The sequence below is a fragment of the Buteo buteo genome, chromosome 2 (assembly GCF_964188355.1).
Source record: "Buteo buteo chromosome 2, bButBut1.hap1.1, whole genome shotgun sequence".
Lineage (NCBI taxonomy): Eukaryota > Metazoa > Chordata > Aves > Accipitriformes > Accipitridae > Buteo > Buteo buteo.
Genome location: NC_134172.1, coordinates 744,524 through 765,153, shown reverse-complemented (window position 1 = coordinate 765,153; position 20,630 = coordinate 744,524). Strand labels below are relative to the sequence as shown.

General features: G+C 72.8%; 2 protein-coding genes across 4 annotated transcripts; one reads left to right on the top strand and one right to left on the bottom strand.

Annotated features, from left to right (window-relative positions):
* Positions 1-1,647: 1,647 nt before the first annotated feature.
* On the top strand, positions 1,648-12,808 carry NOS3 (nitric oxide synthase 3). 2 transcript variants are annotated; one of them, XM_075042823.1, is made up of 26 exons: positions 1,648-1,798; positions 2,896-2,998; positions 3,297-3,445; positions 3,896-4,058; positions 4,169-4,260; positions 4,382-4,523; positions 4,603-4,742; positions 4,952-5,126; positions 5,236-5,337; positions 5,455-5,649; positions 5,723-5,796; positions 5,904-6,048; positions 6,132-6,236; positions 6,313-6,380; positions 6,484-6,600; positions 7,093-7,267; positions 7,361-7,490; positions 7,856-7,934; positions 8,412-8,599; positions 9,153-9,331; positions 9,893-10,103; positions 10,752-10,839; positions 11,069-11,190; positions 11,590-11,738; positions 12,032-12,226; positions 12,302-12,519. In XM_075042823.1, exons 1-26 carry the CDS (start codon positions 1,686-1,688, stop codon positions 12,422-12,424), a joined length of 3,522 nt encoding a protein of 1,173 aa, XP_074898924.1. In that variant the 5' UTR covers positions 1,648-1,685; the 3' UTR covers positions 12,425-12,519. The 2 variants fall into 2 exon arrangements, with proteins under 2 accessions (XP_074898924.1, XP_074898915.1); XM_075042814.1 differs by lacking the exon at positions 11,069-11,190 and having other exon boundaries at positions 12,302-12,808.
* Positions 12,809-12,915: 107 nt separating this feature from the next.
* ATG9B (autophagy related 9B) lies at positions 12,916-20,308 on the bottom strand. 2 transcript variants are annotated; one of them, XM_075042934.1, is made up of 15 exons: positions 20,170-20,308; positions 17,553-17,667; positions 17,134-17,177; positions 16,928-16,992; positions 16,636-16,806; positions 16,407-16,548; positions 15,570-16,318; positions 15,329-15,482; positions 15,073-15,252; positions 14,749-14,994; positions 14,463-14,674; positions 14,188-14,290; positions 13,655-13,745; positions 13,385-13,506; positions 12,916-13,306 (listed from the first exon to the last, which is right to left on the bottom strand). In XM_075042934.1, exons 2-14 carry the CDS (start codon positions 17,650-17,652, stop codon positions 13,400-13,402), a joined length of 2,364 nt encoding a protein of 787 aa, XP_074899035.1. In that variant the 5' UTR covers positions 17,653-17,667; positions 20,170-20,308; the 3' UTR covers positions 12,916-13,306; positions 13,385-13,399. The 2 variants fall into 2 exon arrangements, with proteins under 2 accessions (XP_074899035.1, XP_074899027.1); XM_075042926.1 differs by lacking the exon at positions 20,170-20,308 and adding an exon at positions 18,902-19,042.
* Positions 20,309-20,630: the final 322 nt, after the last annotated feature.

The window sequence follows — 20,630 nt, the reverse complement described above, 5'->3', positions numbered from 1 at the left end:
GTCCCCGCCTTCCCCCCCCCCGGGGAAGGGCAGCCAATCGTCTCAGCGCTCTGCGGTGACGGACAGGCGTGCCCCGCCCCCGGCGAGGATGGGGGAGCTGGGGGGGGGCACGGAGCCGGCTGGGGGGCGGGGAAAAGTCCGGGGAGCGGGGGGGCAATCCGCGCCCCCCACCCCAGGGAGGGGGGGACCGGGACCCCCCCACCCCGCTCCGGGAGGAGTCGCGGGGCCGAAGCCGCTGCCCCTCACCCAGCCCGTCCCCCACCTGTACCCCCCTCCATGGGGGTGTCCCTGGAGCGGGTCCCTTGGGGGGCCACGGGGCAGTGTGCCCCCCTTGGGGGGTCCCTGCGGCACCCCCCCCCCGCGCTGCTCTGCCCCCCGCCCCGCCCGCGGTGCCCGCCCGGCTCGCCGCCCCCCGGCCCCCGCTTCCCCCCGCCGCAGGAAGGAACCGCCGGCAGCCGGGGCCGGGCGCGGTTTCCCGTCGACTGCGGGGGCCGCGGGCTGGGTCCCCCCCCCCCGCCGGCGAACCGCTGCCGGACCCCCAGCCAGGGCCCCGGGGGACCCCGCACCCCCCCCAAGACAGGCCCCGCACCCCCAGAACATCCCGGTCCCGCTGCCCCGGGGTCCCTGTCACCACCTGCACCCCCCCCCCGGCACCCGGGGTCCCCGTCCCCACCTCCCCCGGCACCCCTGCCCCACTCTGGGGGTCACCGCGGGACCCCCCAACCCCGCCGATAGCTAGGGTGACCCCCCCATTCCACCCTGTCTCCCCAGGGTAACCCCCTTCCACCCGTGCCCCCCCCCCCCCAGGGAGGGTCCCAGGGGCACAGCCCCCCCCTCGGGGTGCCCGGCCCGGGGGTCCCAGGGGAGCGGCCTGGCACATCAATGGCAGGAACTGGGTGGGGAGCGGTGGCCCTGCGCGGGGGGGGTGCCGGGGAAACCGGGGGCTCGCTTCGGACATCCGCCCCACAGCCCTCGGGCAGGGAGACGGGGGGGGGAGGCCTGGGACCCCCACAGGGCACCCAACCTCCTGACGAAAATGTGGGACCCTGCAAGGGGGGGCACGCTCCCCCATGGCCCCCCAAGGGACCCGTACCCAGCAGGAGGGGCAGCAGGAGTGGGGGGCAGCTGGCCCCAGCAGGGGCAGGGGGTGGCAGACCCCAGCCCACGGTCCCTCACACCCCCCTGCCCCGCACCGGCGTGCCATGGGGCTGGGGGCTGGGGGGGAGCAGACCCCCCAGTGGGGCAGCAGCTGGGGGAGGCAGGAGGGTCCCATGGCTGTGCTGGGGGGCTGTGGCCATGCCGGGTGTCCCGTAGCCACGCTGGGGGCCCCGTGACCGTGCTGGGGGTCCCATGACCGTGCTGGGGGTCCCATGACTGTGCTGGAGGTCCATGACCGTGCCAGGGCCCCACAGCCACGCCGGGGGTCCTGCGCACGCCGCTCCCCGGCACCGCCATCGCTGCGTGCCCCCCGGCCTGCGCACTGGGGTGCAGGGAGGGCAGAGCGGGGCTGAAGCCCCTCGCCAGGGTCTCCGGTGCGGCCCAGGCCGCGTGCCGGCGGGCGGCGTCGCGGCGGTTGGGGCGCCCATTGTGCGCGGGGCGGAGGCGTGCGTGGCCGAGGTCACCACTTCCCCACCGCGGCCGGAGGAAGCGGCCGCTCCCGGCACTGGCGGCTCAGTGGCGGCACGATGGGCAACCTGCCGGCCGTGCTGCCCGGCACTGCCCGCTCCTGCGGCCTCGGCCTCTGCTCCCGGCAGCTCAGCGCCGCGCCCGAGGAGAGCGCCAGCACCGAGCGGAGCAGGTGGGTGAGCGGGGCGGCTGGGGTGGGATGGATGGCCGGGACAAACGGGACACCGGCACCCATTGTGCCGCGGCACACCGGGGCCCCCGGCCCCTGTGCCTCGACGGGGACTCCTCGCTTGGCCCCCTCCTGCCTGGCCCCGCTGTGGCTCATGGGGACGTCCCCTCATGGCTGGAGCCCACCGGAGAGGTGTCCCCACCGGAGACGTGTCCCAGCCAGGGTGGCGTGCGCGGCTCACTGGGGCAGAATGCGGTGCAGCCACGGGAGCCCATCGGCAGCAGAGCCCTGCGCCTGCCTGCCCGTGGTGCCCCGTGGTGTCATGCTGGTGTCCCCTGCCCCACGGCGTGTCCCCAGCAGCCCCACTGCAGTGCCCACAGCCCCCCCAGTTGGGACCTACCGGGGTGTGCTGGGGCATATGGGCTGTATGGGGCCGTATGGAGCCGTATGGGGCTGTATGGGGAGGGGGCGTGTGGGGTCGAGTGGGGATGGGAGGTAGAGCCATGCCAGGACGTGCGGGGACACCCCAGCCCAGAGAGGACGGGGAGGGGGACGGGGACGGGAGGTCGGTTCACCCTCTCGGTGGCCAGGAGCCCGCTCTGACTCATGGCCATTGTTCACACTCACACACACGCAAGAGGCCCAGGAACGCCCCGTGCCCTCCCCAGCCCCTGCCCCCCCCCCGCTCAGCCGTCCCCAGCCCCTGCCCCCCCCAGATCAGCCCCCCCAGATCAGGTCAGCCCCATGGGGCTGAGCCGGTCGCCCACGGCCACCACAGCAGCACCAGGGGCTGGGGACAGGGAGATCCCCAGTCACCCCCATGTCCCCAGCACGGCCCCCCAGCACCCCCCCACAACCCACCTCCATGGATCCCATCACCCCAGTGCCCCTTTCCCACCCCCCGGGGGTCGCGGTCCCCACAGGCAGGTCCCAGCAGCCCGGGGTGGCGGCAGCCGGGAGGGTCCCGGTGTTGGAGCCGCTGGAGAAAGGGAGGCGGGGGGGGCACCCCCCCCCCGGGTCCCCCAGCTCTGCTCCACGTGTGGGGCAGGCTGGGGCACCCCCCCCGTGCCCGGGCTATGCTCAGGGCCGTCTCCCCCCAGCTCGGCACCCACCCGCCCGGTGGAGCCCCCCCGCTTTGCCCGGCTGAAGAACTGGGAGACGGGGAGCATCGGCTATGACACGCTCTGTGCCCAGGCCCTGCAGGTGGGGGGGTGCAGGGCTGGGGGGTGCAGGGTTGGGGGGCATGGGAATAGGGGGTGCAGGGCTGGGGGGTGCAGGGTCGGGGGGCATGGGAATAGGGGGTGCAGGGCTGGGGGCGTGGGGCTGGGGTTCACTGGGCTGGGGGCCACGGGGATGGGGGTGCAGGATGGGGGGTGCAGGGCTGGGGGCACAGGGCTGGAGACATGGGATGGGAGATGTGTGGATGGGGATGCAGGGATGGAGGGGGGTCTGGGACCGGGGGTGTGGGACAGGGCCCCCCGGGTGACCCCCCCTGCCCCAGGAGCTGCCCTGCTCAGGGCAGCGCTGCCTGGGCTCGCTGGTGCTGCCGCGGCCGCTGCCGGCCCCGGTCCCCGAGGGTGCCCGTCCTGCCGAGGAGCTGCTGGGCCTGGCCCGGGACTTCATCACCCAGTACTACCTGTCCCTGCGGAGGTGAGCGGGGGCGGCGGGGGCCCCCCCACATCCCCATCCTTGCCCAGGGCTCCCCACTGCCTGGACCTGCCCTGCTCCGGGGTGCCCCACAGCCCCATCCCTGCCCCAGAGCATCCCTCAGCCCCATCTCTGTCCTGGGGTACCCCACAACCCAGGCCTGCCCCAAAGCACCCCACAGCCCCTTCCCTACCCCAGAGCACCCCACAGCCCAGCCTCATCCCTGCCCTGGGGCACCCCACAGTCCCATCCCTGCCCAAGATACCCCATAGCCCCATCCCTGCCCCAGGGCACCCCACATTCCCATCTCTGCCCCAAAGTAGCCCCATAGCCCCCACCCCAGCCCCGCACAAGATAGATCCCCCAAAGCCCCAGCGCTGCCCAGGGCACCCTGCAACAGTGCAGGGGGTCTTGGCAGGGGGGGAGTGTGCTGAGGTGCGGGGGTGTCCGTAGGGAGAACTCCCCGGCACACACCCAGCGGCTGCGGGAGGTGGAAGCCGCCATCAGGGCCACTGGCACCTACCAGCTGCTGGAGCCCGAGCTCGTCTTCGGGGCCAAGCAGGCTTGGCGCAACGCCGCGCGCTGCGTGGGACGCATCCAGTGGAACAAGCTGCAGGTGAGGGTGGGGGGCGACCCATGGTGCCAGTGGGGACCCCCCACCTCTTCCCCACAGCTGGGGGTCACCCTGGGACATCTCCCATGTCCTCCTCTGACCCTGTCCCACAGGTGTTCGATGCCCGGGACTGTGCCAACGTTGGGGAGATGTTCAGCTTCCTCTGCACCCACATCCAATACGCCACCAACCGCGGCAATATTCGGTGAGAGCCCGGCCCAGCCACCGCGCTTGCTGCTGGCCGGACCCCCCACCCAGGGCAGGACAGCCTGGCCCCCCACAACCAGTGGGGGTGTCAGTGACATCCCACCCTGCCCCCCCCCCAGGTCGGCCATCACCATCTTCCCCCAGCGGACGCCGGGCCGTGGCGATTTCCGCATCTGGAACACGCAGCTGATCCGCTACGCCGGGTACCGGCAGCCTGACGGCTCCGTACTGGGGGACCCAGCCAACGTTGACATCACCGAGGTGGGGACCCCCCCCCCCATGCTCCTGGACCCCTGGCCCCCCCCAGCACCACCCCCGCCCTGACACTGCCGCCCCCCAGCTCTGCGTCCACTACGGCTGGAGCCCCGGCGGTGGCCGCTTCGACGTGCTGCCGCTGCTGCTGCAGAGCCCCGAGGAGCCCCCCGAGCTCTTCCCCCTCCCGCCGGAGCTGGTCCTCGAAGTGCCCCTCCACCACCCCACGTGAGTGGGGCCGACACCCCCCACATGGGCCCGAGGGACCTGGACCCTGTCGGCCTCAATAGGACCCCCGCTCCGGGCCGGGGGGCTGGGGTCCCACGCGCTCACCCGTGGGGAGGGGGTGGGAGTGGGTCTGGGATGAATGTTGGGGGCCCACGCCGGGGACCTGGGGCCGGCGTGGGTCCCCGGCTACAGCCCACCCCCCCACGCAGGCTGGAGTGGTTCGGGGAGCTGGGGCTGCGGTGGTACGCGCTGCCGGCCGTCTCCAACATGCTGCTGGAGATCGGGGGGCTGGAGTTCCCGGCGGCCCCCTTCAACGGCTGGTACATGAGCAGCGAGATCGGCACCAGGAACCTCTGCGACAGCCAGCGCTACAACCTGCTGCCGGTGAGCCCTGCGGCCGGGGGGGGGGGGGGGGCTCAGCTGCACCGTGCCCCCCCACTGGGACCCTGGTGTCCTGGAGCAGCTGTGCTGAGCCCCCCCACACCGCCGGCAGGAGGTTGCCCTGCGCATGGGGCTGGACACACGGACGACATCGTCCCTCTGGAAGGACAAGGCGGCGGTGGAGGTGAACGTCGCCGTGCTGCACAGCTACCAGGTGGGACGTGCGGCCGGGGGGACGCCGGCACCGCCACGCCACGGGGACCCCGACACCGCCACGATGCTGGGCCGGGTGCCGGCCGCTGCCAGCCCCCCCAGCCCGCTGTCCCCGCAGGTGGCCAAAGTGACGATCGTGGACCACCACGCGGCCACCGAGTCCTTCGTGAAGCACATGGAGAACGAGCTGCGGACGCGGGGGGGGTGCCCGGCTGACTGGGTCTGGATCGTGCCCCCCATCTCGGGCAGCCTCACCCCCGTCTTTCACCAGGAGATGGTCAACTACCAGCTCTGTCCCACCTTCCGCTACCAGGTGGGCCCGGCCCCACCACCCTACAGCACCCTAGCCCCCCAGTCCCCCAGCTGACCCCCTGCCCACCCCACAGCCTGACGCCTGGAAGGTCTACGTCTCCAAAGGCACCACCGTCACCAGGAGAAAGACCTTCAAGGAGGTGGCCAAGTAGGTGTCCACCCTTGGGGAGGGTCCCTGGAGGTCACCAAGCGGAGGACCGGACGCTGACCCGATTCATGTGTGTCGTCGTCCGTCCGTCCGTCCCCCCACCTCAGCGCGGTGAAGATCTCGGCTAAGCTGATGGGACACATGATGGCACGCCGGGTGAAGGCCACCATCCTCTACGCCACCGAGACCGGCAAATCCCGGACCTACGCCTGGAACCTCTGCCAGCTCTTCCGACGTGCCTTTGACCCCAAGGTGGGCAGGGGGAGATTGGGGGGAAGGCCCCTGTTGCAGCCCCCTGCCCATGTCCCAACCCCATGTCCCCCCCCTCCACGCAGGTGCTGTGCATGGATGAGTACGATGTGGTGTCCCTGGAGCACGAGACCCTGGTGCTGGTGGTGACCAGCACCTTCGGCAACGGGGACCCCCCTGAGTGTGCAGAGGTGAGGGTCTGTGGGAATAAGGGGGGGGAAAGAGGACAGGGATGGGGACGGGGTGGTGACGTGCTGCCCTCGACAGAGCTTCTCCAAGGCGCTGATGGAGATGACTTCGCCCTACACCAGCACCTCCCAGGCTGAGCCACCCAAGTGAGCACCCCGGGGAGGCCGGGGGTGCCCGGCTGGGGGCTGGGGTGGGGAAGGGCCCACCCTGCCGTCACCCTGCCTTCACCCTGCCCTCTGTTCCGCACAGGAGCTACAAGCTGCGGTTCAACAGCGTCTCACAGTCAGACCAGCTCGTCGCCTCCTGGAAGAAGAAACGACGGCAGCTGAGCAACACGGACAGCGCCGGCACGCTGGGCGCCCTGCGGTACCGCTGGCACGGCCACAGGCACAGCCATGGCCATAGGGGCAGGGGTGGGGATGGGGTCCTCTGCCTGAGCTCGGTGCCTGGCTGGGGCTTGGGGTGCCCCATCCAGGGGGGCTGCACGGTGCCGGGCAGGTCTGCGGCCAGCTGCCAGCTGGGGAGGGGGCAGAGCCTGCGGTGGGCACCGGCCCTGGGACCAGCAGCACCAGCAGCTCCAGCCCCTGTCTGTCTCACGGCTGTGGGAGGGGGCAGGAGTTCCCCCTGGGGGTCCCTAACCATGAACCCCACTTCTAACGGCCCTGACCACCCCCTGCTCACAAAAACCCTGAGCACAGCCCCCACCCTGACCCACAGCCCTAGGTGCCCCTCACCAACAGCCCCGAGCATCCCCCCCCCAGCCCTGGGACCCCCACCCACAGTGCAGGCTCTGACCCTCCATCAGAGGGTCCGGGTCTGGGATCACCGTGCTCATCTCCCCCTCCCCGATGGCGGCAGGTTCTCGGTGTTCGGGCTGGGCTCGCGGGCGTACCCCCACTTCTGCGCCTTCGCCCGGGCGGTGGACACGCGGCTGGAGGAGCTGGGGGGGGAACGGGTCCTGCCCATGGGCGAGGGTGACGAGCTCTGCGCCCAGGAGGAGTCCTTCCGCACGTGGGCTCGCCTCGTCTTCCAGGTCGGGGGGGCACCGAGGACGGCGGGTGGTGGGGGACACCCAGCGCCCCCCTCCTCTCCTGGCACCCACCGGGCCCCCCTCCCTTGCCCACAGGCCGCCTGCGAGACCTTCTGCGTGGGGGACGGGGCGGCGGGGGCCGAGGAGCTCTTCGCCTCCCCGCAGGGCTGGAAGCGCCAGAAGCACCGGCTGGTCGGGCAGCCCCAGGCCACAGAGACCCTGGCCGGTACCGCCACCCCCTCGGGACCCCCAGCACCCCCCACACCCACGCCCCCCGCAAGTCCCTGACCCTTGGGAGCCGCCTGCCCCTCTGCATCACCTTCCACCCGTGACTGGCAGCTGCCCCACGGCCCCCCCGGACATCCTCCCCCGCCCCCCACAGCTCTGGGGAGAACAGCCCATGACCCCCCCGGGACACCCACAGGCAGCACAAACGTGGGATCCCCGCAGCACCCTGCCAAGGGTCTCCCCGTGAGCCTCCCAGCCCCCCCCGGCCTCCCCAGGATCTCCTGTGACCCCCTCAGCCCCCCGTCACCCGCTCAGCCCCTCCCAGCCCCCCTGTGACCCCCCAGCCCCTCCGTCCCCCCCCAGGGCTGTCCCACCTGCACAAGCGCCGGGTGTTCCCCTGCACGGTGCTCTCCGTGGAGAACCTGCAGAGCGAGGAGTCCAGGTGAGCCCCCCCCCCGCCCCCGGGGACCCCCCGCTGCCGGACACCCCCCTCCCCGCCCCCCGGGAACCCCCGCGCCCCCACCCCCGGGCCCCCCCCACCCCCGGGATCCCGCGTCCCCGGGCCCCCTCAGCGCCGGGCCCCCCCCCAGCCCCGGGACACCCCCGCGCCCCTGGGATCCCCCCGCCCCCGGGACCACCCCGCACTCTCCCCGATCCTCCCGCACCCCCGTGCCCCCCCCAAGCCTGGGCCCTCCCTGCACCTTCGGGCCCACCCCCGGCCCCCACCCCGCCCACGGGGCCCCCCCCCGCGACTCCGGGACCCCCCCCGCCGGGTCCTCCCTGCCCCCCCGGGCCCCCCCCTCGGCGCCCCCGAGCCCCCTCCCGCCCGCCGGCCCCGCAACCCCCGGGCCCCCCCTGCACTCCCGGGCCCCCCCCGCAGGGCCGCCCCCCCCCTGCTGATTCCCCCCCCCCGGCACAGCCGGGCCACGCTGCTGGTGCGGCTGGACTCGGCGGGGCAGGCGGAGCTGCGGTACCAGCCCGGGGACCACCTCGGCGTCTTCCCCGCCAACCGCCCCGAGCTGGTGCGGGGGGTGCTGGGGCGGGTGGAGGACCCCCCGCCCCCCGAGCAGCCCGTCCTGGTGGAGAGCCTGGAGGGGGACCCCAGCGGTAGGGACCCCCGGCGACGGGAGAGGGGACAGGGGCTGGGAAGGGGCAGGGGCTGGGGGAAAGGAAGGGGAAGGGGTAGGGGCAGGGGCTGGGGAAAAGGAAGGGGTAGGGGCTGGGGCAGGGGAAAAGGAAGGGAAAGGGGTAGGGGAAGGGGCTGGGGAAAAGGAAGGGGAAGGGGCAGAGTAAGGGGAAGGGGCTGGGGAAGGGGTAGGGGAAAAGGAAGGGGCAGGGGCTGGGGAAAAGGAAGGGGTAGGGGCTGGGGCAGGGGAAAAGGAAGGGAAAGGGGTAGGGGAAGGGGCTGGGGAAAAGGAAGGGGAAGGGGCTGGGGAAGGGGTAGGGGCTGGAGAAAAGGAAGGGGAAGAGTAAGGGGAAGGGGTAGGGGCTGGGGCTGGGGCAGGAGTAGGAGCTGCGGAAAAGGAAGGGGCTGGGGAAAAGGAAGGGGAAGGGGCAGGGGCAAGGGCTGGGGCAGGGGAAGGGGCTGGGGAAGGGGTTGTGTCAGGGGCAGGGGCAAGGGCTGAGCATCCCCATCCCCTCCCCTCCTGCTCTCCCACAGGGGGGCCCCCCCCTCCCCAGCCCTGGGTGCCACAGAGCCGCCTGCCCCCCTGCACCCTGGCCCAGGCGCTCACCTTCTTCCTGGACGTGGCCGCCCCGCCGAGCCCCCGGTTCCTGCAGCTCCTAGCCACACTGGCGCGGGAGCCGGCCCACCGCCAGCGCCTGCAGCAGCTCAGCCAGGTGGGGTGCGGGGGGGACACGGGGGGGCTGCCAGCCCTGCGGAGAGGGGCTGGGGGGTGCTGGGGCTCTGGGATGCTTGGTCCCTGCCGATGGGGATGTTGGCCCCCTCCCTGGCTGGGATGCTGGCTCCCTCCCTGGCTGGGATGCTGGCCTCCTCCCTGGCTGGGATGCTGGCCTCCTCCCTGGCTGGGATGCTGGCCCCCTCCCTGGCTGGGATGCTGGCCCCCTCCCTGGCTGGGATGCTGGCCTCCTCCCTGGCTGGGATGCTGGCCTCCTCCCTGGCTGGGATGCTGGGATGCTGGCCTCCTCCCTGGCTGGGATGCTTGGATACTGGGATGCTGGCCCCTTTCCTGGCTGGGATGCTGGGATGTTGGCCCCCTCCCTGGCTGGGATTCTGGGATACTGGGATGCTGGCCCCCTCCCTGGCTGGGATACTGGGATACTGGCCCCCTCCTTGGCTGGGATACTGGGATGCTGGCCCCCTCCTTGGCAGGGATGCCGGGTCCCTGCTGGGCCAGGGTGCCAAGCGTGGTGGCGGCAGCCCAGCTGGGTGCCTTGCAGGATGCCCGGCTGTACGAAGACTGGAAGTGGTTCCGGTGCCCCACGCTGCTGGAGGTGCTGGAGGAGTTCCCCTCGGTGCGGCTGCCGGCCTCCCTGCTGCTCACCCAGCTGCCGCTGCTCCAGCCGCGCTACTACTCCATCAGCTCCGCACCCGGCCCCAGCCCCGGGGAGATCCACCTCACCGTGGCCGTTGTCACCTATCACAGCGAGAGTGAGCGGGGACGGCGGGGGGGGACACGGGAGGTGCCCTGGGCGGGGGGCTGCTACCTTCTGCCCTGCCACCTGCACGGCAACACCTGCTCACAGTGCCCCTGTGTTGCACGGCCCCAGAGCACCCCTCTGGTCCCCAGGGCATCTCAAGGGTCCCCAGAGCATCTTGAGAGTCCCCAGAGCATCCCCTTGGTCCCCAGGGCACCTCCAGGGTCCCCAGAGCATCTTGAGGGTCCCCAGGGCATCCCCTTGGTCTCCAAGGCATCTCAAAAGGTCCCCAGAGCATCCCCCTGGTCCCCAGGACACCTCCAGGGTCCCCAGGGCATCCCCTTGGTCCCCAGGGCATCTAAAGGGTCCCCAGAGCATCCCCCTGGTCCCCAGGGCATCTCGAGGGTCCCCAGAGCACCCCTTGGTCCCCAGGCCCCCCAGGGTCCCACCCTGCCCCATCACACAGTGCCTGGGTGCTGTCGTTGGCATTTCCCCAGGGATGCGGAGCTCCCCCCGGCACCAGTCCCCGCCCCCCCCCCCAATCCTCCAGCCTTGCCCGGGGATGGCGGTGTCCCCAGCCCCTGCCGGGGGGTAGGGGGGGGTTGCCTGCCGGGGGGGGGGCTGCCAGCCGCAGCCCCTCCAGCGCCTCTGGTCCCCGCAGATGGGCAGGGTCCCCTGCACTACGGCGTCTGCTCCACCTGGCTGGCGCGGCTGCAGCCCGGGGACACGGTGCCTGCCTTCATCCGAGGGTAAGGGGCGGCCCCGCCCGACCCCCCCCGACTGCACGTCCCAGCGTGCCTCTGTGCCCCCCCGCCCACAGGACTACATCTCCCGGCGTGCCACAGGCACCCCCCCCCCCCAACTCCACCTCCCAGCCTCCCTCCGTGCCCAGGACTACATTTCCCCGCATGCCCCCCCCGCCCCGGGCGCCGTCCCGGGGTCCCCCGAGACCGCGCCCGGTGACCCCGCTGCCCGCAGGGCCCCCTCGTTCCGGCTGCCGCCCACCCCCGAGACCCCCTGCGTCCTGGTGGGACCCGGCACCGGCGTCGCGCCCTTCCGCAGCTTCTGGCAGCAGCGGCTGCACCAGCTGCGGGCCGGAGGTGGGGGACGGGGGGGGCGTGGGGACGGGGGGGCATGGGGGGGGCGGGGGGGCACGGGGACGCAAGGACACGGTGGCACCGGGATGCGGGGTGCAGGGACGGAGGGATGCGGACACCCAGGGACGGAAGGTGGGGGGACGGGGATGCAGAACACGGGGGGACGGGGACGCGCAAGGACCTGGCGATGGGGGAATACGGGGCAGGGGCTTGGGGACGTGGGGACACAAGGATGGGGGGGCGGGGGGACACGGGGATGCATGGCATGGGGATGCAGGGACAGGGCAGCATGGGGACACAGGGGCGTGGGGGGGGCTGCAGGACACGGGGGAGCGGGGATGTAGGGTATGGGGACATGGGGACAGAGGGACAGGTCCCGGCCGCTAACCCCCTACCCTGCAGGCGGCCCCCTGGGCAGCATGGTGCTGGTGTTCGGCTGCCGCTCCTCCGCCCTGGACCACATCTACCGGCAGGAGATGCAGGAGGCGCAGGAGGAGGGGGCCCTCAGCCAGGTCTTCACCGCCTTCTCCCGCGAGCCGGGGACCCCCAAGGTGGGACGGGATGGGGACAGGATGGGGATGGGGACAAGAATGGAGACAGACTGGAACAAGGACGGAGCTGGGGAGAGGGGTGCGGTGGGGACAAGGGTGGGGACAGAAGTGGAGGGGACAGGGGTAGGGTGGGGGACACAAGAGACAGAGATGGAGGCAAGGGTGGGATGGGGACGCAGGCGAGGACGGGGACAGAAACGAGGATGGGGACAGGGCGCAAAGGAGCAGATTGGGGATGGGGACATGGGGCCAGGGCCACGTGTCAGCGGCTGCCCCGGTACGGTGTCCCCCAGACCTACGTGCAGGACGTGCTGCGGACGCAGCTGGCTGCGGAGGTGCACCGGGTGCTGTGCCAGAGCGCCGGGCACATGTACGTCTGCGGGGACGTGACGATGGCCACCGAGGTGCTGCAGACGGTGCAGCACATCCTGGTGCAGCAGGCCGGCATGACGCTGGGGGAGGCGGGGGACTTCATCAGCGAGCTGCGGGTAAGGACCCGGGACGCGCGGCACGCCGGCACCGGCACCGTGCCCGGCCCGCTGCCCTGACGCCTGCTTCCCCAGGACAAGAACCGCTACCACGAGGACATCTTCGGCCTCACCTTCCGCACGCAGGAGGTGGCCTTCCGCATCCGCAGCCAATCCTTCTCCATGCAGGAGCGCCGGCAGCCGGGCCCGACCCCCTGAGCGCGCCGGGGCAGGAGGGGCCCCCACGGCTGCTCCCCCCGGCCCGCTGCAGGCAGCGCCGCCTCCCCAGTAAAGGTCTAGTTTTGATAATCCCGGCCCGGCGCTTCGCCTCCCCTGGGGCGGCACCACCAGCACTGCCGGCACTGTGAACGGCCGGGAACGGTGGGGTGGGCACGGGTGGGCCGGGCTCTGTGGTGCAGTCACCCGGCCATGGACGGGGCAGCAGAAAATGGGGGTTGGGTGGAGTGGGGGGACACAGCCACGGTCCCCGTGGCTCCGTCCCGCACAGCTGCAGGCAAGCGGCACCGCCCCGGCACCACCGCCACCAACCTGCCCACACGCCCCAGCATCACACCCCAAACCACCCCGGCCCTGTCCACGGCATCGCCCCCCCACACCCCCACAGCATCCCCCTGCACAGCCCCACACCCCGACGGCACGGCCCCCCAGCCCCCCGCCGGCTCCAGGCCGCAGTCACCGCTGGGCACAGCCCGTCTGTAAACCTTTATTTCCCATGGCGGCTCGGTGCGGCTGGTGCCCGTGGCAGGGCACCGTGGGGGGCAGAGGCCCGGGCAGAAGGCAGGAGCGGGGACGGCACCAACCCCAGGACGGGGCAGCCCGGGCACCCTGCGCCCCCCCCAAATATAGCACCTCGCAGGGCTGGCTGCCCCCGGCAGCGCCCCCGGCCCCGCTCCGCGGCAGGGCCGCCGGCAAGGCCACACACCCGAGCGGGGGGCCCATGCGGGCAAGGCTAGCTGGGCCATCCCGCGCCGCAGGGCAGCACAGCAGGCAGCGGCAAGTCCCCCCGCTGCGCCCGGTCCCAGCCAGCACCTCCTGGCAGCTTTCCCGGCAGCACCGGGAGCTCTCGGCACGCCCAGGACCCTGTGGAGGAAAACGGGTCCATCAGCAGCAACCCTGGCAGCGGGGATGGCAGCCTGGCTGTGCCGTACCCTCACCCACCGAAGCCGAGGCCGGCTAGCCCGTCGTCTGCTCTTCCTCTTCCTCCTCTTCCTCCTCTTCCTCGGCCCAGCCGCCCAGCGGCATCTCCCGGTGCTGAGCCTGCGAGGCCCTGGCAGCCGAGCCTGGGGCGCAGCGGGGGTCAGAGCCGACCCCGCCTGGGGTCCTGGCCCTCAGGACCCCCCCGGCTGCCCCATCTCTGGGGACGGCCCCGCAGGGGATGGGGCCCAGCACGTGTCCCCGGTCCCCCAGGACCCCCGGTGCGGTGCTCACCTGCAGTTACGGAGGGAGGCTTGGGTGCCCCAGCGCCCACCCACACGGTCTGGGGCCCAGGGCCCTGCTGCTGCTGCTGCTGCTGGTGGAGCTGGAAGGGTGGGAGAGGTGGTCAGAGCCCCCCATCATGGCAAGCTGCCTCCCCTGGGGCAGCGGGGAGGGGGGCTCCCAGCACAGGACACCATCCCTGCCCCCAAAGGGGTGGCAGAAGGGGGGACATGGCTGCAGCGACGCTGGCCACAGTGCCTCGCCCCCCAACACCTGGTCTGGCAGCAGCCGTGGGGTGCCTGGCCAAAACCAGGGCGAGGGGCGGGGGGGTCACACAGCAGAGCAGGGAGTGCAGGGGCCAGCCCAGCATGGGACCGGGGACCAGTGCCAGGGCCAGGCAAGACCCGTGGCGGGTGGTGGGCAGGAGACACGGGCAGAGCACCCGGAGGGGCGCAGCTGGGCACGGCCAGGGACCCGTGTACCAGGGGTGCCGCGGGCAGGGGACGCCGGGGGACGCGTGGCCAGGGGGACGCCGGGGGACGCACCTCGTGCAGGTAGATGGCGTGGAGGCTCATCTCGGCCGAGGCCACCTCGGAGAGCAGCGCCGAACGGCTCAAGCTGCGCAGCCGCGACTCACTCAGGAGCAGGCTGCGGGCAGAGCTGGTGAGCACCGCGCTGGCACGCGGGGCCCTGCCCCGACACCCCCTCCGGGCCACGACACCCCCTCCCCACACCGCCTCCGTTGCCCCCCCAGCCTCCCAGCACCAGTCCAGGGGTGTGCAGAGCCCCCGAGCCACCCCCAGACCCCCATCGGCAGGACCTCTCCTCGGTGAGCGGGCGGTCGCTGTGGCAGCCGGGGCTTTCGGCAGAGGTGCCGCGTGTCCGCCCGGGCAGCGGTGACGCCAGGGAGGCCAGGACGCTGGCGGCGGCGCTGGCGGTGCTGCAGGGCTGGGCGAAGCGCCGGTCCCAGGACACCAGCCCGCTGGCCGAGAGGATGGGCCGGGCCAGGACGCTGGCCAGCAAGCCGTCCGGCTGCAGAGACACAGGTCAGGGTAGCCCCGGCCGGAGACCCCCATACCCCCCTCCCCACCGCCCATCCCGCTCACCGCCACCGCCGAGTCGTCGGAGAGGAGGGAAGCGCCCAGCGGCCCCTCGGCCAGGATGCGCTGAGCGGGCGGCGCGGCGGCCGCGTCCTGCTGCACCTTCTCCTTCAGCTGGCTGAGGAAGAGCTCGCTCGGCGGCGGCGGCTGCCAGCGTGGGTTGGTGATGGCGAAGTGCATCAGCGACAGCTCCGTCTTCCCATTCTCCGCTTGCTGGTACACGGAGGCCTCCGTCTGCCCGGCCGACAGCCACTGCGGGGCAGGGGGGTGAGCGGGGCCGCCGCCTCTGGGACCCCCCCACTCCTGAGACCCCCCCAGGACCCCCCCCACCTGGGGATTGCCGTGGTTGCGGACATCGAGCTGGGCGAAGGAGCAGATGTCACCCACCCCCACCACCTCCACCGTGAAGTTGCGGAAGAAGTCGACGATGTCCAGGGCACGGCCGGGCAGGGCGAAGATGAGGATGAGGGGGGTGAGGATGGGGCTCAGCAGCTCCTCCAGGATGAAGACCTGCGGCCGACGGGGGTGTCAGGGGGTGTCTGGAGGGAGTCCCACCACCCACCCAGCCGGCTCCACCTGTGCTCACCGCCTTGTACTGGAAGAGCTGCGCCATCTCGCTGCGTGTCTCCGAGCGGCTGGCGTTGCCCTGCCAGTGGTCGGGCATGTAGTGGACGTGGGCCAAGACGCGCTGCAGCAGCTGCTCCGGGCACCACACCGTGTGCTCGTCGGGGATGAAGGACCTGCGGGCAGAGGGCAGGCGTTCTACCTCCCGTTCGGCCACCCTGTCGCCCACCATGCCCGCCGCCGGCCCGGCCCAGCACACCCACCTGGCCAGAGTGACCACCAGCCCCAGCAGCGTGATAGCGGTGAGGATGTGCTGCACCGTCAGCACATCCTCGTCGTAGACGGTCAGGACGATGAGCACGGCCAGGATGGAGCCGGCGAAGAAGCCGATGTTCTTGGCCAGCACGGTGAGCAGCGGGCTGGTGAAGGAGTTCATGTACTTGGTGGCCGGTTTGTAGCCGCGGCTCAGCCGTGCCTGCAGCTCGTGGTTGAGCTCGTTGAAGTGGCGCAGGTAGTGGCGGCCGTAGAGGGACCAGCGGCGGGCGCCCAGGCTGCCCGGCTCCCGCTTGATCACCTCGGCGTAGCTGAAGAAGGCGTAGAGGAGCTGCCAGACCAGCACGCAGGGGCAGAGCAGCAGGTTGGCCAGCCCCAGCAGCACCATGGCACGTGCCAGGCGCCGGGCCAGCTCCCGCCGGGCGCCCACCCGCTTGCACTGCGGCCGCAGGCTCCACTTGTTCTGGAAGAGGGAGCCGGGCCCCCAGAAGAGGAGCAGCTCCAGGTTGTACTTGAGGCCCTGGGTGAGGAAGACGACGGGGCCGAGCAGCGGCAGGTGGAAGCGGACGGGCAGCAGCGACTTGTTGACCATGGCCACCGTGTAGTTCTTGAAGCGCAGGATGCGGTGGTAGATGTCCAGCTCCGTCAGCTCCTTCTTGTGCACGCACATCTGCTGCCGGCGCTGCAGCGAGATCAGCCGCGCCTGCACCTCCTGCCAGCTGTAGTTGCAGAGCCCCTCCTGCACCAACAAGACACCGATCAACGCCGGCACGGCACCGCGCTGCCGGCCCCTGCCCAGCCAGCCCGCTCCCCGTGGCCCCGCTCACCGAGGGGATGTTGAGGGCTTTGATGTAGAAGGTGCGGATCTCCCAGTAGCTCAGCAGGCTGCAGAGCACCTTCACCAGCCGGTACAGCCAGAAGACGGCCGCCATCACCAGCAGGAAGATGATCCAGCCGCTGGCCCGGATCCTGGCAGGGGACTCGTGTCAGGCGGGGACCCGGCGGCGCTGGGACACCTGCGTGGCCGTGCCAGCGGCTCCCGGCCCCGCTCCTCACCTCTGGGCGCACTGCGGGGCGGGCAGGACGGCGTCGGGCAGCGTCACCTTGCTGCGGTCGGGGGCTGCTCCCCCGGCGTGGCTGTGGTTGAGCGGCCGGTTGGCGAAGAGGACGTCATACTCCACGCAGCACAGCAGGAAGGTGGTGAAGGTGACAACGAACAGGAACTGCCTGGGGGTGGCGGAGGATCAGCACGGCCCCTCGCCCCGCAACCGCCCGGCGTGGCACCGCACGGCACGGGACGGCGTGGCGCGGCACAGTGGGTGGGGGCGGGTGTCCCACCGGCACTTACACCAGCTCAAAGATATCGGAGAGCATCATGCAGGCGAAGCCATTCTTCTGGTGGAAGTGGTAGATGTTGGGGCCGTGTTAAGGAGCGTGTGCCTGCGGTGCCAGACCCCCCCGGCCCCGGGGTTCCCCCCACACACCCCCCCCCCGCCGCAGTGCCGGCCACGGGCAGGGCTGGGCAGCGGCCAGGCGGGGGCCCTGCAAGGATATCTTGGTGAAGAAATTATCCAGGTTCTTGATGTGGTGCCAGGAGTCTGTCGAGGAGAGAAAAACAGAGGGGGCTGAACCGGGGCTATGGCACGCCACACCCCGCCCCCCCCCACGCCCCCCATCCGTGGGGCACCCCTGCCTGGGACCCACGATCCCCCCCACCTGTGACCAGCTGGAGGGCTGTGGGGCGGCCGGTGCCCCCACCCCACAGGCAGCAGGGCTGGGCCTGCCCCCCCTGCCTGCACACCCCGGGCAGGCTGCCCTGCCTCCCCTCCGGTCGAGCCCCCCCAGCCCGCGCCCCAGGGGGGGGCCAGGGCCCCCCAGACCACCCGCTGTGACCCCCCACCCCCAGGGCAGCACCTGCTCCCCCTCAGCAGCCCGGACCCCCCCGCCCCCGGCAGAGCCTGGACCCCCGCTACCTTGCAGCCCCTCGGTGACGTGCACCAGCAGCTCCTCCTCGCCGGGGGGTGAGTCCTCCTCGAAGTCCTCCAGGCGCCGGTACTCCCCCTGAGCCGCCATCGCCCACCACGCCGCCTACCAGGGACCCCCATCGGCACCCGCCGCCGCGACCCAGGGACCCCCGCCTGGCACGGACCCTGGCAGCGGGGATGCCTGGGGGGACGGAGCCCCCCACCCAGCCCCGTGGGCCGCGGGGCAGCCAGAGCCCGGTTGCGGGGCACGGGGATGCCGCGCCGAGCCAGGGCGAGCCAGGCTGAGCTGTCTGCCCCGCGGCCGGGAGCCGGAAATGCCGGCGAGGTCACGCAGCGCCGCCCGCGTGCCCCGAATTCGGGTGGCCTGAGCTGGCCTCTCGCACCGCAGCCACGGCCACGGCCCCGGGCACGGCCACCACACGCAGGCCCGCCGGATGGATCACCGCCAGTGCCCGGCCATGTCCTCCCCCCCATGGGGCCAGAGCTCCCCGGGGAGAGACCCCTGCCCGGCCCCCCGAGACCCCCGCTTCACCCCGCGTCTGCCCCTTGGGCCATGCTGTGCTGGGCCCCCACAGTCCGAGTGGAGTGGACCCCCATCCCCATGGAGCCCTCTCCCCACAGACCCCCACCTCACAGAGCCCACCCTGGGGCCAGAGCCATGGGGCAGGGAGCAGCCCAGAGCCGGGCAGCAGCCGGGGTGTGGGACCAAGCTCAGGGCCAGCTCTCGAGCCCCGGTGGCCTTGTAATTCCCTGGGGACCTCCAGCCATGAGCAAGGACAGGACCCCAACCCCTTTGGGCAGGGCAGGACCCCTGGGCCCTGGGGCAGGAGGGACCCCAAACCCTTGGGACAGGAGCCCCAGCCCCTTGGGGCAACACAGGACCCCAGTTCCCCTGGAGGACTTTGGGACCCCCAACCCCCTGGAGCAGGATGGGATGCCCACCCCCCCGGGAAGGGCAGCACCCCCGGCCCCCGGGGCAGGATGGGATGCTCAGCCCCTTGGGGAAGAACATGGCCCTTCTCCCCTGGGGCCAGGATGGGACCCCTGAACTCTCAGGACAGGACCCCCCTCCCCTCGTGACAGGACAGGACCCTCAGCCCCTTGGGAAAGGACAGAACCCCCAGCACCCAGGGCAAGACAGGACTCCCACTGCCCTGGGGAAAAACAGGACCCCCCTGTCCTCAGGGCAGGACAGGACCCCCACCCCCTGGGGAAGGACAAGAGCCCCCACCCCTCGGCACAGGATGGGACCCCTGAACTCTCAGGACAGGATGGGACCCCCACCCCCTGGGGCAGGACGGGACCCCCGCGTCCGGCCCCCGCTGCCCTCCCCTTACCGCTGCCGGCCGATGCTCCCGCAGCCCCGCACGTCACCAGTGTCCCCTCCCGTGGCCGGTGCCAGTGCCCGGCCAGGCCGGCGGCCGCAGGTGGGTGATGCTGTCCAGCCCCACCCTGCCACGGCACTGCCGGGGCCTGACTCACGGCACCGGGGCCGGTGCGGCGAGGCCGCAGGCACGAGGGAGCCCCGGGGCAGTGATTCAGCAGGAGGGACGCGGCCGTGGCCGGCGGAGACCCAGGCACTGCTGGACACACCGTCCCTGTACTGACCCCCGGCCTTGTGCAACTCCCCGTCGGGGACAGGGCTACCGTGTCCCCCAGGATCGGGTGTCCCGGCTGGTGACGCCGGCATGGCCCTTCCCCCACGTGCCCCGCACCGGGCGGCCAAAAATACCCGCGGGGCTGGGGCGCCCGAAAATAGCCCGGGCGGTGTAAACAGCCGGGGGGGCCAAGGGCCGGCGAGGGGACCCCAGTGCCTGGGCTGGGCAGCCCAGGACCCCCCCTCGGCACGCTGCTCCCCTGCACGCCCTGGCACGGCCCCGGGGGACACGGGCACCCGTGGGGACAGACGGGCCCCACAGGGACACGCGCCCCTGGCAAGGACCCCGGTGACCCCTGCGAGGACACGCACGCCCCAGTGTCCCCGCGGTGCCACTTGTGTCACACAGGGACCCCCATGTCCCCGCAGGGATACACGCACCTCGGTGGGGACGCAGGCACCCCCATAGGAACACAGGCGGCGTGACAGCCCCACGGTGACACACACCCCGAGGTGACACGTACCCCACTAGCACCGTGGTGACACATACGCCGCAGGGACGCTGCCACCCCGTGGGGACACTCCCGTGGGGACAGCCCCGCACACAGACAGGCAGCGGCACCTCGATGGCCCCACGGAGTCACCCGGACCCCATGGGCCCACTCGCACCCCGTGGGGACGTGGGCACCCCGATGACCCCGTGGGGACACGTCTGCCACGTGCGGGCACCGGCAGCCGGTGCCCCCGTGTCCCCCCAGCCGGGCCAGGCGCGGGTGTGGGGGGGTCCCGGGTGCAGCAACCCCGCAGCGGCCAGGCCTGGGGACCCCGGGGAGGAGCGGGGTGACCCCGCACCGGGGGGCTCCGGGGCACCGCGGCCGCCCGGGGCCGCGCTGAGGCGGCCGCTCCCGTGTCCCCGTCCCCCGGTGACCCCCGTGCCCCGGCGACCCCCGTGCCCGGTGCTCAGCGCCCCGGCCCCCGCCGCCCCCCCGTGCCCCCGCCCCGGCTCACCTCCTGGCTCGGCGCTGGCGCGGTCCCCGCGGGGCCGGTGTCCCCGGTGCCGGGCGCTCACCTGGTCCCGCACCCGCCCCGGGACCGGGGCCGCGACCGCGTCCCGCCGCCGGGCATGGCCGCAGCGGCACCGGCACGGCGCGGGGGGGGGGGGGGGTGTTCCCCGCAGTAGGGAGCGGGGTCCGAGCGCGGGTAAGGCGGGACCGGTGCGGGGTCCCGGAGCGGGGGGGTGCGGGTCCCGGGAGGGGGGACACACCGTGCAGGGCCCGGGCTCCCGGAGCGGGGCCTGGGGAGGAGCGAGGCCCCCGGCGGGCCCGGGGTACCGGAGGAGGCTCCGAGGAGGGACGGGGGTGCGGGGCCCGGGGGGCGGAGGGGTGTCGGGGGGAGGGTTCGAGGCCCCGGGGGGGCTGGTGCGGGTCGGGGCCGGCGCAGGGCCCGGGCCGCGGTGCTGGGGCTCCGCC